The sequence below is a fragment of the Bufo bufo genome, chromosome 1 (genome assembly GCF_905171765.1).
Source record: "Bufo bufo chromosome 1, aBufBuf1.1, whole genome shotgun sequence".
NCBI classification, from domain to species: domain Eukaryota; kingdom Metazoa; phylum Chordata; class Amphibia; order Anura; family Bufonidae; genus Bufo; species Bufo bufo.
Genome location: NC_053389.1, coordinates 765,006,208 through 765,021,764, shown reverse-complemented (window position 1 = coordinate 765,021,764; position 15,557 = coordinate 765,006,208). Strand labels below are relative to the sequence as shown.

The window sequence follows — 15,557 nt, the reverse complement described above, 5'->3', positions numbered from 1 at the left end:
ATTCCTTAATCTCGTGGGAGGTATGCCACTGCCAGACATGGGCTTATACACCATTCTCATAAAAAACAAACAAATGGGTGAACTCGGGGTGGACTAGGAACTTAAAGTGGCCCTGGAAAAAAAAAAAACTAAAAGTGGCCCCATTTTGTAGGGAGGTCCAAATTAACAGAAGACAGGGCAACACAAGTAGGCAGAGTCAACAAAACTATGGTGCAAAATACCATCTCAGCAGACCCAAATAACACAGTGTAACACAATAAACTGCCCTAAAAGCTGTCCCCATGTGCTGGCAATCAATAGCTACCATCTTCTGTCCTCATCCTCCAGTTGTCTATGGAGCAGGGGGCTTAGAAGATGAGATGTGGGCCACAGCAATTGAATTCAGAAGGGCCTGTGTGGTCACTGCCCGGGTACATGAGTACCTGATTCTCACAACATTAATTACTGTTGAGAGCTCATTATGTACCCGGGCAGCGGCAGAGAGGAGGACTTTCCCTGTAGGGTCTATGGCCAATCTGCCCTTGGGTGAACTACAGTCCTGATCAAAAGTTTAAGACCACTTGAAAAATGGCAAAAAATCATATTTAGCATGGCTGGATCTTAACAAGGTTCCAAGTAGAGCTTCAACATGCAACAAGAAGAAATGGGAGTGAGACAAAACATTTTTTGAGCATTCAATTTAATGAAAACAACGAATAAACTGAAACAGACTGTTTTTCAGCTGATCAAAAGTTTAGGACCACACATCCAAAAAAAGACTAAACCCCCCCAGAACAGAAATCCAACTTCCAAACATGAACTCAGTAATGAGTAGCTCCGCCGTTATTGTTTATCACTTCCAAAATTCGTTTCGGCATGCTTGATGCAAGCGTTTCCATGAGCTGAGTGGGAACATTTCTCCAAGTGGTGAAGATGACCGCACAAAGGCCATCTACTGTCTGGAACTGTTGTCCATTTTTGCAAACTTCCCTTGCATCCATCCCCAAAGGTTCTCAATTGGATGTAGATCAGGGGAACACGCAGGATGGGCCAAAAGAGTGATGTTATTCTCCTGGAATAAGTCCCTTGTCCTGCGGGCATTGTGTACTGTAGCGTTGTCCTGTAGCGTTGTCGTTACCACACAGACGAGGGCCCTCAGTCATGAGGAATGCTCTCTGCAACATCGGGACATAGCCAGGGCCGTTTGACGCCCCTGCACTTCCTGAAGCTCCATTGTTCCACTGAAGGAAAAAGCACCCCAGACCATTATGGCGCCCCCTCCACTGTGGCGCGTAGAAAACATCTCAGGTGGGATCTGCTTGTCATGCCAGTAACGTTGGAAACCATCATGACCATCAAGATTAAATTTTTTCTCATCAGAGAATAAAACTTTCTTCCACCTTTGAATATCCCATGTTTGGTGCTCCCTTGTAAAGTCCAAACGAGCAGTTCTGTGGCGTTTATGGAGACAAGGTCTTTAAAGAGTTTTTTTTTTTTTTTTTAAGCCCTTCAGTCTCAGATGCGTCTGATGGTTATGGGGTTGCAGTCAGCACCAGTAAGGGCCTTAATTTGGATCCTCCGGCTCAGTGCTGATTAAATTTTTTTGGGTCTTTCACATGACTTTTTTGTTCCATAACTCTCAGGATCATTTAAGAAATTCCAAATGACTGTCTTACTGCGTCCCACCTCAGCAGCGATGGCGCGCTGTGAGAGACCCTGCTTATGCAGTTCAACAACCCGACCACGTTCAAAAGGGGAGAGTTTTTTTGCCTTTGCCATCACAACGTGTGACTATATGACAGAAAATGACAATGAATCCACATCTTTGCACAGATTTGGCCTTTTAAAAGGCATGTGGTCCTAAAATTTGGATCAGCTGAAAAACAGCCTGTTTCAGTTTAATCGTTATTTTCAATTAATTGAATGCTCAAAAAATGTTTTGTCTCACTCTCATTTCTTCTTGTTGCATGTTGAAGCTCTACTTGGAACCTTGTTAAGATCCAACAATGTAAAATGATTTTTTGCCATTTTTCAAGTGGTCCTAAACTTTTGATCAGGACTGTATGTGTGCATATTTATGGCCAGGAAAAATAACTTTTGGTCAACTGAACTGAGCTATCTAAAGGTACCTTTAAAAGAGGCGATGATCGGTACATTTGAGCAACGAACGAGTCATTTTGTGGTTGTAATGACCGGCGTCACGCACAGGGAGGGAAAAGGGAAAGCCCTGCCCAAGGGAGAGGGAGAGGTGGTGACCCCTGACTCACCTTGCGGCTGGCACCTGACTGCCCTGGCGTCCCTAGACGGGTTCCTCACCCGTGCGTCCCTAGACGGGTTCCTCACCCGTGCAGCGATCACGTGCCTACACCCTGGCTTTCCCTAGAATGAGCCCTAGATAGTGAACGGGCCGGTGGGATTGCTAGTCCGCACCACTGACACTAAGAGGGAAACACCAGGGAGAGGACAGACAATACAGACAAACACATACACCCAGGTGGGCGACCACAGCAGACCACCAAGGTCCAACAGGGATCCGGAGGGTAACGTTCTGGACCAACTACCAGAGAACGCAGCAACACAGCTCCAGAGGGTCAGTATAGAAGTCCAGGCAGGAAGCTCTATATCTGGCAACCAGAGAAGTGTGAGAGGGGAATATAAGGAGGTTGGGAGTGCTGGACAAGGAACAGCTGAGGAGAAGGAGCTACGGATCCCTGAGTGAGCCAAAAAGGGTTGCAAAGCAAACCCAGAAAGCTACCATAAGGAAACAGCCCTATCTTACATAGAGCGCGCAGCCAACCGCTGCAACTTCCTGACCCTGGGTATAACGGAGCCAGGCATGGGTCTTGACACCCTCGTGACAGTAGTGTAGTGAGTGTTTCAACAATGACCCTTTAGACACACCAATTATTGTTCACAAAATCGTAATTTCGATCACATTTTCCATCGTTTGTAAAGCATACTGTTGCATTTACACAAAGCAAAATTTGAGTGGCGGGCTTAATCATCTGTAATCGTGCGTGCAGTGAACGATTCATGTCTACACGTATGTAATCGTTAACGTCCAACAATGATCTTTGTGCCCACACAAATGATCGAACCCACGAGAAATCTACCTTATTGTCGGTTGTCGCCCTACTGTTCATTGCTTTTACACTGGTCAGTAATTGTGCAGTTTCGCTCGATTTCTGATAATTTATATGATAATCGTGTCGTGTAAAGGTACCTTAAATTGTATGGCCAGCTTTATGCAAAGGTCAAAATGTAAGCAAAAGAATCCTCAGCCTTGGGCCTATTGTAGCTTAAAAAATATGGTTTCTATACATTAAATTAAGACATTTAAAGAGGTTTTCTCATGAGATACAAGACGAGTAAAGCCAAAGGTTGGTTAATTTGGGCTTCTCTACACACATAACATTGACTAAAGTTAGAATGGGTGACTTGTCTACGTATCTGTTGGTTTTAAGGCATGGTTTTCAATGGGAATCTTCTAACAATACCTTTTCTCCTACTTCAAGATTACCTGGCTGTCTTCTACTTCTATATTTTGCTTTACAAAGGGTCGCTCCTCATTCCTGCACCATGGTACAGTTGACTTCCGTCTGGGTAGAGTAGATGATTGCCTTGGTCGTGTTGGCTTCTGTATATAAAAAAGAAATTACAACTATAAAGTTTTGACCACGTGAAAAAACCAAACTGTTTAACAAATCAGGCCTTTATAAAGACATTTTTAAAGTCACATTCGACTATACGGAGGACTGTTTAAGCTGGTATTGAATTACATGTGCAAGAAATTTTGATGAGCAACACGCTAAGACAATTTAAGCTCAATGTGCCAGAATTCTGACTTAAGTTGTGCCAATAAACTGGTCTACATGGTCTTACAGAACATTTATTGTGTGTTTTAGACAATTTTTGCTTCTCACTCGACAAGGGAGAGTGACTTAGTGAAAGGGGAAATGGTTTAGTAGAAAGGAGGTGTGATGTAAGATGTGACACTGTGTGATGAAAATGTGCCAAAATAGTAAGCTAACCATCATTGTCATTTGCCCCATTGTTTGTGTGGAGATGAGTATACCACTGAAGGCCCCATTATACTGCCTGATGTTCGGGCAGATTATCGTAACAATCATTCAGTCAGCGATAATCGGCCCGTTTAAAGGTGCTGCTGGTTATCTGTTGAACAATCGAAATGATCGTTCTTTGGGTATCAGATCATTGGTGTAGTCACCTAAATTATCGTTGGTGGGCAGCAGATCGTGGTGTCTAAACAGCATTCTGCTGCCCACAAACAATTATTCTGTATGGTGGTGAGCAGCTCCTCTCCATACTGTGGAAAAGATCTCTGCATTTCCTACACTGACGATCAGGCGATTGTCAGGAAGAAGACAAATGTCTGCTCCATTGAGCAGTGTAAAGGGGCCTACAGGCCACTTATTCGCTTCTGTAACTCTCATTCATTCATTCAACAAAGAAGGGTTAAGCATACATGGGCAACGCAGCATTGACCTTCAGGACCATGACAAACGTCATTTCAAAAACAGCAGCTGTCCCACCAGACATACCTGTAACCCGGCAATTAGACTTCGCTGATCAATGTGTCATAAAAAATATTTTTGCGGAAAACACTTTATCATACAGAACCTAAAAGTATTAGAATAAAAAAATACATTGGAATATATTTGGCACAGGTCATGTTCGTACCATTATATTTGCAGTTCCATCCTCTGGTTCTTCTTTCTCAGCCACAGAAGAAACATTATTTCTGGTCCTGCGTTCACGACCCGGCCTGGTCTGGGCCGGCACACTCTGCGTTCGTGTAACATGGCGTCTGCTCTTTTTCTCTCTTTCCACCATCTTTGGAGGTGGAACCAGTCTTTCCTTGATTAGGCTGCTCAGAGACTGGCTCTTTTTTACAAGTGGGCGGAAATGGCGCATGTCTTTTGGTAATATGTATTCAGGTTCTTCACTTTCTTCCTGACTAAGTAAACAATGACATTGTGAGCTGTTTACAGAATACACATACTGTAGATCACTATCAATCTAGAGGTACCTATGTACCGACCTACCTGCAGAAACCTAACCATTCATGCTTGGGAGATCCTGACGTTCTTGTTTATTGAGTGGTTTTTCGGACAAATTATTTTGGCGGTTGACTGCATTACACTGTCTGTAGCCATTTTAATAGCTTGATAATGTAAAGCTTATACATAAAAGACATCAGCTGCTGCTAGAAGAGTCTTGCAGCTGCTCAATTTCTTCTCCACATTGAAATAAACATGGATGTTCAGCTAGAGGTGAGCTTGTGTGTTTATGGTGGGATCAGGAAACATTGCTATTGGCAGGCAAGCTTGTTTATTTCAGTGAAGAGAGGGGAATATGCCAAGACCCTCAGGCAGCATCTTCACAGGAAGAAAGGATTGTCCAACATGTCTGATCCTTTTTTTTCTCCCACATCGTGAAAGATCTGGGAGGCCCCCATACACATAAGATTGTTGGTTGGTCTTACCTAAATAGGAGGAGCTTTAGATTATCAGGTTGTTAAGGTGGTCACAGACATAAGTGACTCCAGTTTTGCTCTCCATGCTAGTCCTAAGTGTTGCCTTGTAGCAAACACTAATCATTGACTACTCTTAGGACCTGAACGTCATCTGGTTGCATAGTTCATGCCTCACTGAGGACATTATGGTTGAACCCCAGTGTACTTTGGACACAGTAACCCTTAGTTGACATTATGAAATCAAGCACTTAAAGTTATGACCACTTAAATGGGGTTTTCCAGGACTAGAAAAAGATGACCCGTTCCTTCCAAAGACAGCATCACACCTCTCCACAGGTTGTTGGTGGTGTTAGAGATCAGCCCCATTCACTTCAATGAAGCTGAGCTGTAATATCAGGCAGATAGATTGGACAGGTGTAGGGCTGTTTCTGGAATAAAGTGGCTATGTTTTCCTAATCCTGGATAATGCCTTTAAGGCTTTGTGTTTGCCTTTTCTCCATTGTATTCTCTAGGTGGGCACAGTCAAATCATGGACCAGAAACACTCCCATAATAATGGAGGCCATAATAGGTCTAGACATCACAGTGCATTATCGCAGGCCAGTAGTTTACTGTGATATTTACAGCAAGGCTTTCTTTCGAAAGCAAAAATACATCTGTCTCTGTACATTTCTATGTCATTGACCTGTTGTTTGCTGATGTCCAATAATTTAGGAGAAAAGCCCATTAAAATCTGAAGTTTGCAAATAGTCTGTGTTGTTATGCATGATAACTTTGAGGGATTTTTTGGGGCAATATTGTCAAGGCTGATGTGCCCACTGGCTCCAATGTTACCTCTGATCCTGGGTGATGCATTCAGGGACGGGCAAACCCTCAGCTAAGGCTTTGAGAATTGTGGGCAAAGGCTCCAAATCGTCTTTCGTTTGCTACAGAAATAAAGACAAACATGCTACTAGTGCAACCTCAGCCTATGAGGTTCCATACAGATGTCTTAAAGGCAATGGACACCATCGGGGCATTTTTTTATGATTGCATTTTACTCATTTTGGGCTAAAAGACATTTTTTCAATTGGTCTTTATTAAAAAATTTCAGCAGTTTTTGTGATACATGAGGTTAGAAATCAGTCTATTTGCAGACTATTTCTCCTGAATTCCGTCAGCTCACAGCTCATGTGTAGCTCCCACTTTCTGATAAGAGCTCTATATGAGCCATCAGCTGATGGAACTCAGGAGGGATCGTCGGCAAATAGACAGATTTTTAACCCAATGTATCACAAAAACTGCTGTAAATTTTTAATAAAGACCTACTGAAAAACATATTTTTTTCCCAAACGGAGTAAAATGCAGTAATAAAAAAATTGCTCCGAAGGTGTTCATAGACGTTAATAAAGCTGAATTGGTTTTAATAAGTACCTGGTGGATGCCAGTGAAGATCCCGCACAGCATATAATGAAGGGTAGAAAGTTCATAAGCCAGATCGACGCTGCCCTCATAACCCGTCACCGCAACCTCACTGTCAGGATCTGTTACTGTTTGCAGGAAGAGAGACATCTCATCCCAGTGCTGCTCCAGGAAGCCATTCATAAAAGACATGTAGTCCTCCTTCTCTCCAAACCTGTAGAGCCCAAAAAATAGCAAGGGTTGTATATTATTGTCTGGATCCACAACAGAACATAATTAAAAGACATGTGCCATATACTATAGATGAGTTAGCATCTAATACATCACATAATGGAAATATAGCAAGAAAATTTTAACTAGCACATCTATAGACACAGGTGCACATCCATAAAGCTAGCATGCAGACAGCAAATAAAAACGTATGGCAGCACACTATTACACATGCAAACAATAGAACAAAGGATTAGGGATTATTCTGGATTAAAGTGGTATAATACCTACTATACATAGAAAATGGTAGCTCCTTGCGCACATTTTTGATCAAACGTGTGTCGGGCCCATCTACCTGCATCAAGGTGGCTTCCGCAGATGGGTACCTAACACTAGGTGAGGCAGTGTTAGGTACCCATCTGCAGAAGCCACCTTGATGCTGGTAGATGGGTCTGACACACGTTTGATCAAAAATGTGCGCAAGGAGCTACCATTTTCTATGTGTAATGGAAATACAGTCATATATATTCAGAGCATGCAAGATCAGGTCTGAACATTCAGATAGAAGTCCATGGCATAGCCATAAAGGACAATCTCAACGTTGACCTTTGTGGTCTTAATGTCCTTATTAACTGATGTTTGGACCATCAGATGATCACATCGGTAATGCAGCACTGAAAATACTCCTATACTTGCTATTCACAAGCAAAGAATCTGTATGAGGTAGCAACAATCATTCATCCCTATACAGCAGAGAAAATGTTTTCATTTACATGCAGCTAATAAGTGGGAAAATGATCAGGAATGAACATTGCTCATCCCCGATCATTGCCCAACCTATCGGCCCATGTAAAAGGGCACTAAGGGTCAAGTCAGAGCAGGATCTTAGAACTCCCCATTGATTGTCTACTACAGTGTATCAGGTTAGATCAGCGCTATCGACTTGGATTCCAAGACAGAAGAAGGTTTCTTAATCTCACACGATTGTTATCTCACTGATACATTGTAACAAACCTCTGCTATGTGAGCAAGGCTAGGTCACAATGGAGTTTCAGTCTCTGGTTGTAAATGAGAATGTTCCCATTCTAAGACATCTTGGAAATAGTAAAGATTTCAATCATGAAATGCTAGTATATTAGAAGGCTGGGCAATTGTATATCATATAATGATCAAGCTGTATTTTTAAGGTTGGACGATCCCTTTAAAATCCCATAAGCTTCTTTTCATGAAGTTTCAAAAACTTTACTTATTTTCTGTTTATTTTTATAGACTGTCTCATAGCCAGCTTTTATTGTCATTCAGAGCTGCATTCATAATTCTGTATTCTGCTGAGTCTGTATCTCTCAGCACCCCCTTTTTTTTAATCAATGTCTGTACAGTAAGAAAGTGCAATACAGCAGAAAGCATTGTGTTATATGAAATCGGCTGTGCTGCTAGAGATGTGTCTCTCAATGGTTTAGACTAGCAGAATTGTGAATTCAGCTCCGAAATACACTCACCTAAAGAATTATTAGGAACACCATACTAATACGGTGTTGGACCCCCTTTTGCCTTCAGAACTGCCTTAATTCTATCTGGCATTGATTCCACAAGGTGCTGATAGCATTCTTTAGAAATGTTGGCCCATATTGATAGGATAGCATCTTGCAGTTGATGGAGATTTAAGGGATGCACATCCAGGGCACGAAGCTCTCGTTCCACCACATCCCAAAGATGCTCTATTGGGTTGAGATCTGGTGACTGTGGGGGCCATTTTAGTACAGTGAACTCATTGTCATGTTCAAGAAACCAATTTGAAATGATTCGAGCTTTGTGACATGGTGCATTATCCTGCTGGAAGTAGCAATCAGAGGATGGATACATGTTCTCATTCTGTTTACGCCAAATTCGGACTCTACCATTTGAATGTCTCAACAGAAATCGAGACTCATCAGACCAGGCAACATTTTTCCAGTCTTTAACAGTCCAATTTTGGTGAGCTCGTGCAAATTGTAGCCTCTTTTTCCTATTGGTAGTGGAGATGAGTGGTACCCGGTGGGGTCTTCTGCTGTTGTAGCCCATCCGCCTCAAGGTTGTTCGTGTTGTGGCTTCACAAATGCTTTGCTGCATACCTCGGTTGTAACTTCTCTTCTATCAGCTTGAATCAGACGGCCCATTCTCCTCTGACCTCTAGCATCCACAAGGCATTTTTGCCCACAGGACTGCCGCATACTGGATGTTTTTCCCTTTTTTCACACCATTCTTGGTAAACCCTAGAAATGGTTGTGCGTGAAAATCCCAGTAACTGAGCAGATTGTGAAATACTCAGACCGGCCCGTCTGGCACCAACAACCATGCCACGCTCAAAATTGCTTAAATCACCTTTCTTTCCCATTCTGACATTCAGTTTGGAGTTCAGGAGATTGTCTTGACCAGGACCACCCCCCTAAATGCATTGAAGCAACTGCCATGTGATTGGTTGACTAGATAATTGCATTAATGAGAAATAGAACAGGTGTTCCTAATAATTCTTTAGGTGAGTGTATAATACAGTCTGTGACTCAGCACAAGATAAGTAATGAGTTTGCAAAGTGACTCCACTTTGTATATAGATTTCATATTAAAGAATATACACTGAAATGTGATCTTATAAAGACAATCCCTGTCGATATCCCCTGTTAGGGCATCATTGAAGGGATCTCTAAGGACCTCCTCAACTTGGGGAACTACTAAGATGACCTATCCTTAGGATACATCATCAATATTCGATGTTTTGGACAGCCACTGTTGCTGGAAACTGTAAAGTGGATGGAAGGCTCGGTCCACTTAGTAGTTTCCAGCTCTTAGAATGGGATCTGAGCTGCAGAACCATAGCAGGCTACTACACAGTGGACAGAACCTTGTGCTTCCTGCTCCGTATACTGTATAGTTTCCAACGGCTGACTAAAACAGCTGATTAATGGGGGTGTCGGAAGACTGAACCGCACTGATATGATATTGATGACCTAGCTTGAGGATAGACCATAAATATCTAAGTACAGGAAAACCCCTTTAAATATCACCTGGAAAATTTAAAGGTTATGTTGGATCATCACCTTGTGAAATTAGACAGATTCTGTAAAACTTTGGCCACCAGGGTCAAGGCGCGAGCAGCAAGAGGATGAGGATGTTCAGGTGAGAGGTGAAATAGTCCTGGGGAAAGGATAGCTGGACACAGGAAACGCAAGAACAGGCAGGCACTGACCAGTCGGGAACCCAATTCTGGTCTTCCTCGCATGACAACTTTTTCTTGCCAGCTGGAAAACACTGCCAGGAGATCCGGCGGAAAATCCCTGTAACAAACCACCAAAAAACATGAAAAGAGATGTTAGGTGATTAAAATACTTAGGCTATGTAAAAACAATGGTGGGCCTTCATCTATCTGACATTTATGATGTACCTGGTGGATATGCCATGGTAGAAAACCTCTAACATTTGTGCAAAATCAATGGTGTACTAAGGTTGAGGTTAGAGGGGTTATCCACTTTGGACAATACCTACTAGTTAGAAGGGTCCCTTGACAATAAGCTGATCACTAATTGGACCTCAGCAATCAGCAGTGATCTGTGAGAAAACCCAGTAGTAAGTCTTCGAGCTCCCTACAGCGCCACAACAGGGGAAACTAAAAATTACACCTTGACCATTCTAATCAATGGGTTATATGTTTAATGTAGACAGGTCCTCCAGAGCAATAGATGTTCTTTTGAAACTGCTCCTCAGTCTGGTCAAGACATGAAGATCCCGAACAGGAGCAACTGGGTTCTCTAACTGGGTGTATAAAATGGGTTTTCTAAACCCGTTTAACTCTCCATTGTCTCTTCTCTTGTGCACTTAATCACAGAGTTAGGAAATGCATCACTCATTGGACTGCTGTAACAGTTGTTCCAAGTAGTACAAGGCCTGGATGGGGTTAAAGGGTTTTCTCACCACGGGAAGTTCTGGTATACTGGCCCGCCTATGTTCTAAAGATCATTGGAGTTCCCAGCAGTTGTACCCCTAACAACTAGTAAATTGTGCCATGTACTATGGTCTGAAAACCTTGTTAATAGTTGAGTATAGATCAAAAGGTACATCCCACTACTCTATATTTATCCATGTCATCTATATTTGTGTATTCATGATTATATATGTAGGCCAGACCCTTCATTGATCCTAACATCCAACTTTGTGGATGGACAAAGAGGTAAACTTAAGGCTTTGTATGTAAGATTCGATCACTGGTCGTGAGGCCGGTCATGGCTGCAGCCATTTCCTGCCATGTGGAGACAGCAGAAGGAAGTAGAGTGCACCAAAACTAAAGTGACGGGGAATCAATAAGGTACCCCTGGGACAGTTTTTTTCTTGCACAGGAAGACCACTTCCAAATTGTAGCAAATATTGAAAAAACATATACCGTAGTTACATAGTTGTTAAGTTTGAAAAAAGAACCATAAAGTCCAACCTGTAATCCTACTATATTGATCCCTGGATCAATGTCCATCTTCCTTTTAAAAAGGGGTTGGGCCAAAGGGAAAGGGTGTGTACAACAAGATTTCTATACATTTTCATAAGCCTCGATGTTATTTTGAATTAAAAAGTCATTTAAACCTATTTTAAAGCCATCTCTTGTGGCTATTCCAGAGATTCACAGCCCTTACTGTAAAGAATGCTTGTAGCCTCTTATGACTGAATCTCTTTTTCTCTAGTCGTAGGAAGTGGCCCCTTGTTTTTTTAGGGGGTTTAGCACAGAATAGCCTCCCTTGATATTTTTTGTATGGTCCATTTATATATTTGTACAGGTTAATCATGTCCCCCCTTAGATGTCTTTTTTCAAGGCTAAACAAATTCAGTTCATTTAATCTTTGCTCATAACTGAGATATTCCAGGCCCTTTATGAGTTTAGTTGCTCTCCTTTGTACTTTTTCTAACTCTAGGGCATCCTTTTTATGGACTGGTACCCAGAACTGAAGCGCGTATTCCAGTTGAGGCCGCACCAACATTTGTATAGTGGCGATATTACATCCCTGTTCCGCGAGTCCATACCTCTTTTAATGCAAGACAAAATTCTGTTGGCCTTAGAGGCAGCTGACTGGCATTGCATGCCGTTATTTAGTCTATGATCTACTAATACACCCAGATACTTCTCAACAAGTGAATCTCCCAGTTTTACTCTGGGACATATGCTGCATGTAGATTATTACCCCCCAGGTGCATAACTTTACATTTATCTATATTGAACCTCATTTGCCAAGGTCTTTATGGTAGACGATTGCATGCCCTCGTACCTAGACTGTGTGACACCTGAAAACCCTATAATAGTGAGGGGACACGACCACCAGCTCCCTGCACTTAATACGGACGGAGTCAGGGTCACCTAGAATCAAGCCAGCAAGGAAACACAAATAAAGGGAAAAAGACTTATCTGAGGAATCAGCAGTTGCAGCCTCCAGCAGTGACTACAATCTAGGAAGTAGTATAAACCGCAAAGTGAGGCAGTATGGGAGGGAATATAAAGGGAGGCAATCAGTGTAAATAGATGACAGCTGGGAGAAGGAAAGGAGATGACAAAGTGAAACCAAAACAAAGAACATCATGCAAGAGGTACAGAAAAACGTCTGCCAGACCTTCTCAGAGAGCTGGCGGTGACAGGGGTCCAACGCTGACCCAAACGCCCACATATTGCAGCGGGGCACGGGAGCGCATAGTTCCCTACCCTGCCGCCGATCACCGCCATAGGCTTCAGGCCTAGTAGGCCTGAGGCCTATGCGGTAGTGAAATACAGGCGTGCGTGATGATGTCATCGCAAGCGCCTGTGCCAGGATGCAACACAGTGAAGTGTGCGTGGCTGCCATTGCGCTCATGGCACAGTAGCCCCACACTGCCCCCATATAGTAGTTTGCCCCCACACAGTACTTTACCCCACACTGCCCCCACACAGTAGTTTACCCCACACTGCTCCCACACAGTAGTTTACCACACAGTAGTATTTAGCTTTTAATTTTTTATTTTTTTTTTATGTGCCAACTTTGGGGGACATGGGGGGGACACACAGGAGGACATGTGAAGAGACAGTACATCGGGGGGAAATTGCAGTATGGGGGCAAATTACTATGTGGGGGAAAAATATTATGGTGGGATTACTGTGTGGAGGCAAATTATTATGGGAGGGATTACTATGTGGGGGCAAATTACTATATGGGGCAATGTGAGGGAAACTACGGTGTGGGGGCAGTGTGGGGTAAATTACTATGTGGGGGCAGTGTGGGTAAACTACCGTGTGGGGGCAGTATGGGGTAAACTACTGTGTGGGGACAGTGTGGTGTAAACTACTGTGTGGGGGCAGTGTGGGGTAAACTACTGTGTGCGGGCAGTGTGGGGTAAACTACTGTGTGGGAGCAGTGTGGGGTAAACTACTGTGTGGGGGCAGTGTGGGGTAAAGTACTGTGTGGGGGCAAACTACTATATGGGGGCAGTGTGGTGGAAATTACTGTGTGGGGCAGTAAGGGGAAAATTACTATGTGGGGGAAATTACTGTGTGGGGCAGTGTGGGGTAAACTACTGTGTGGGGTAAACTACTGTGTCGGGGCAAACTACTATATGGGGGCAGTGTGGTGGAAATTACTGTGTGGGGCAGTGTGGGGAAAATTACTATGTGGGGGAAATTACTGTGTGTGGTGGAAAATTACTATGGGGGGATTGCTATATGGGGCAGCGTGGGGGGCCTTGCTATTGGGGAGGCACTGTAGGGGCAATTCTATTATTTCTGGGGACACTATACAGGGATTATTACCTGGAGCACAATATAGGGTGTTATTATTACTATTGGGGGAACTATAGGGGACATTATAGCTGCTGTGGACACTATAGGAACATTTGGGGTAATTTATCAAACTGGTGTAAAGTAGAACTGGCTTAGTTGCCCATAGCAGCCAATCAGATCTCACTTTTCATTTTTGACAGCTCTTTTGGAAATCCAGTTCTACTTTACACCAGTTTGATTGTATTACACTGCAGTTTCTCTGCACGAGAATCTGCGTGGAAAAACCATGTGTAATCCGCAATCAGTGCAGGCAGGCTATGTGTGAATGTGTTGTTTGTGCAATATTTCTTTTGGGGCCCCACTTAAACTTTTGCCCAGGGCCACACTTTGTCTAAAACCGGCCCTGCATGTGGGACAATACCAAACGCCTTTGCAAAGTCCAAAAACACAATATGGACAGCCTTCCCTCTGTCCAGGCTTCTACTCACCTCCTCATAAAAACAAATCAGGTTAGTCTGACAGCTTCTGTTCTTAGTAAAACCATGTTGGCTATCACTTCTTATATTATTGACAGTTACATAATCCTGTATGTAGTCCTGTAGAAGGCCCTGAAACATTTTTCCCAATATGGATCTTAAGCTATAATTTCCTGGTGAAGACCTAGCACCCTTTTTGAAAATGGGCACCACATTCGCCTTCCGCCAGTCTCTTAGTACAATGCCTGTCATTATAGAATCTGTAAATGTTCTGAACAGAGGCAAAGCAATAACTGAACCGAGCTCCTTTAGAACTCTTGGGTGTAATCCATCTGGACTCGGGGCCTTGTTCACAGACCATATCTGCAGTCAGCCAGGAAAGTATGTTATTTGAGGTATTTACACCAGTGGCACCACCCTCATGAGATGGCCTCTTTTCTTTTGTATATACAGAGATTAAAAAAAAAACATTTAGGAGCTCTAACTTCTCTCGATACCCAGTGACCACTACCTCGTTACCATCATTTAGGGGTCCTACATGTTCTGACCTTGTTTTTTTTTGCATTTATGTATTTGAAGAATGTTTTAGGGTTGTTCTTACTTTCTTTGGCCACCTGTATTTCATTGTGTATTTCCATAGATTTTATTACCCCCTTAGATACGGTAATTTATTTAGTTCTTTATACTTTTTAAAGGCTACAGCTGCCCCTTCCGATTTGTATTTCTTAAAGGCCCTCTTTTTGTCATTTATTGCACTTTTTACACTATTTGTTAAGCCATGTGGGGTTTCATTTTATTTGCTTGTACTTTATAAGTATATAAATATAAAATAATGATATGATAAATATATAAGGTGAGGTCTAATATACAGGTAGCAACAGGGGCATAGCTAAAGGCTCATGGGCCCTTGTGCAAGAGTTCAGCTTGGGCCCGTCTTCCCTCAGTGGTTTGTGGCCAGGGGCCAGGGACCACATAGCCTTCCTGCTACCTGAGGCAAAAATTTAAATGGTACTCCCCCTCAGGGCAAATTCTTGATCTAACCCCTTCCCTCCAGCCAGAGGTGTAACTTGACGATTCTGCATCCCAGTGAAAATCTATGACAGAGTCCTCCCAGCATGCAGTTTCTATAATACAGGTGTCTTGACACAAGGGTCTTTGGCCCCTCAAGCTCCTCCGCCCGGTAGCGACTGTTACCTCTGCACCCCCTATAGCTACGCCTCAGGGTAGTAATCAGCAGT

General features: G+C 43.0%; 1 protein-coding gene across 1 annotated transcript in view; it reads right to left on the bottom strand.

Annotated features, from left to right (window-relative positions):
- The window catches only part of RASAL3 (RAS protein activator like 3), a 71,647-nt gene that overhangs the window by 20,492 nt on the left and 35,598 nt on the right, over positions 1 to 15,557 (bottom strand). The window contains exons 12-16 of the mRNA XM_040414714.1: positions 10,161 to 10,397; positions 6,889 to 7,090; positions 6,310 to 6,401; positions 4,681 to 4,957; positions 3,500 to 3,616 (exon numbers count right to left, since the gene is read on the bottom strand). Coding sequence (XP_040270648.1) covers positions 3,500 to 3,616; positions 4,681 to 4,957; positions 6,310 to 6,401; positions 6,889 to 7,090; positions 10,161 to 10,397 — 925 coding nt within the window. The remainder of the gene's footprint in view (positions 1 to 3,499; positions 3,617 to 4,680; positions 4,958 to 6,309; positions 6,402 to 6,888; positions 7,091 to 10,160; positions 10,398 to 15,557) is intronic.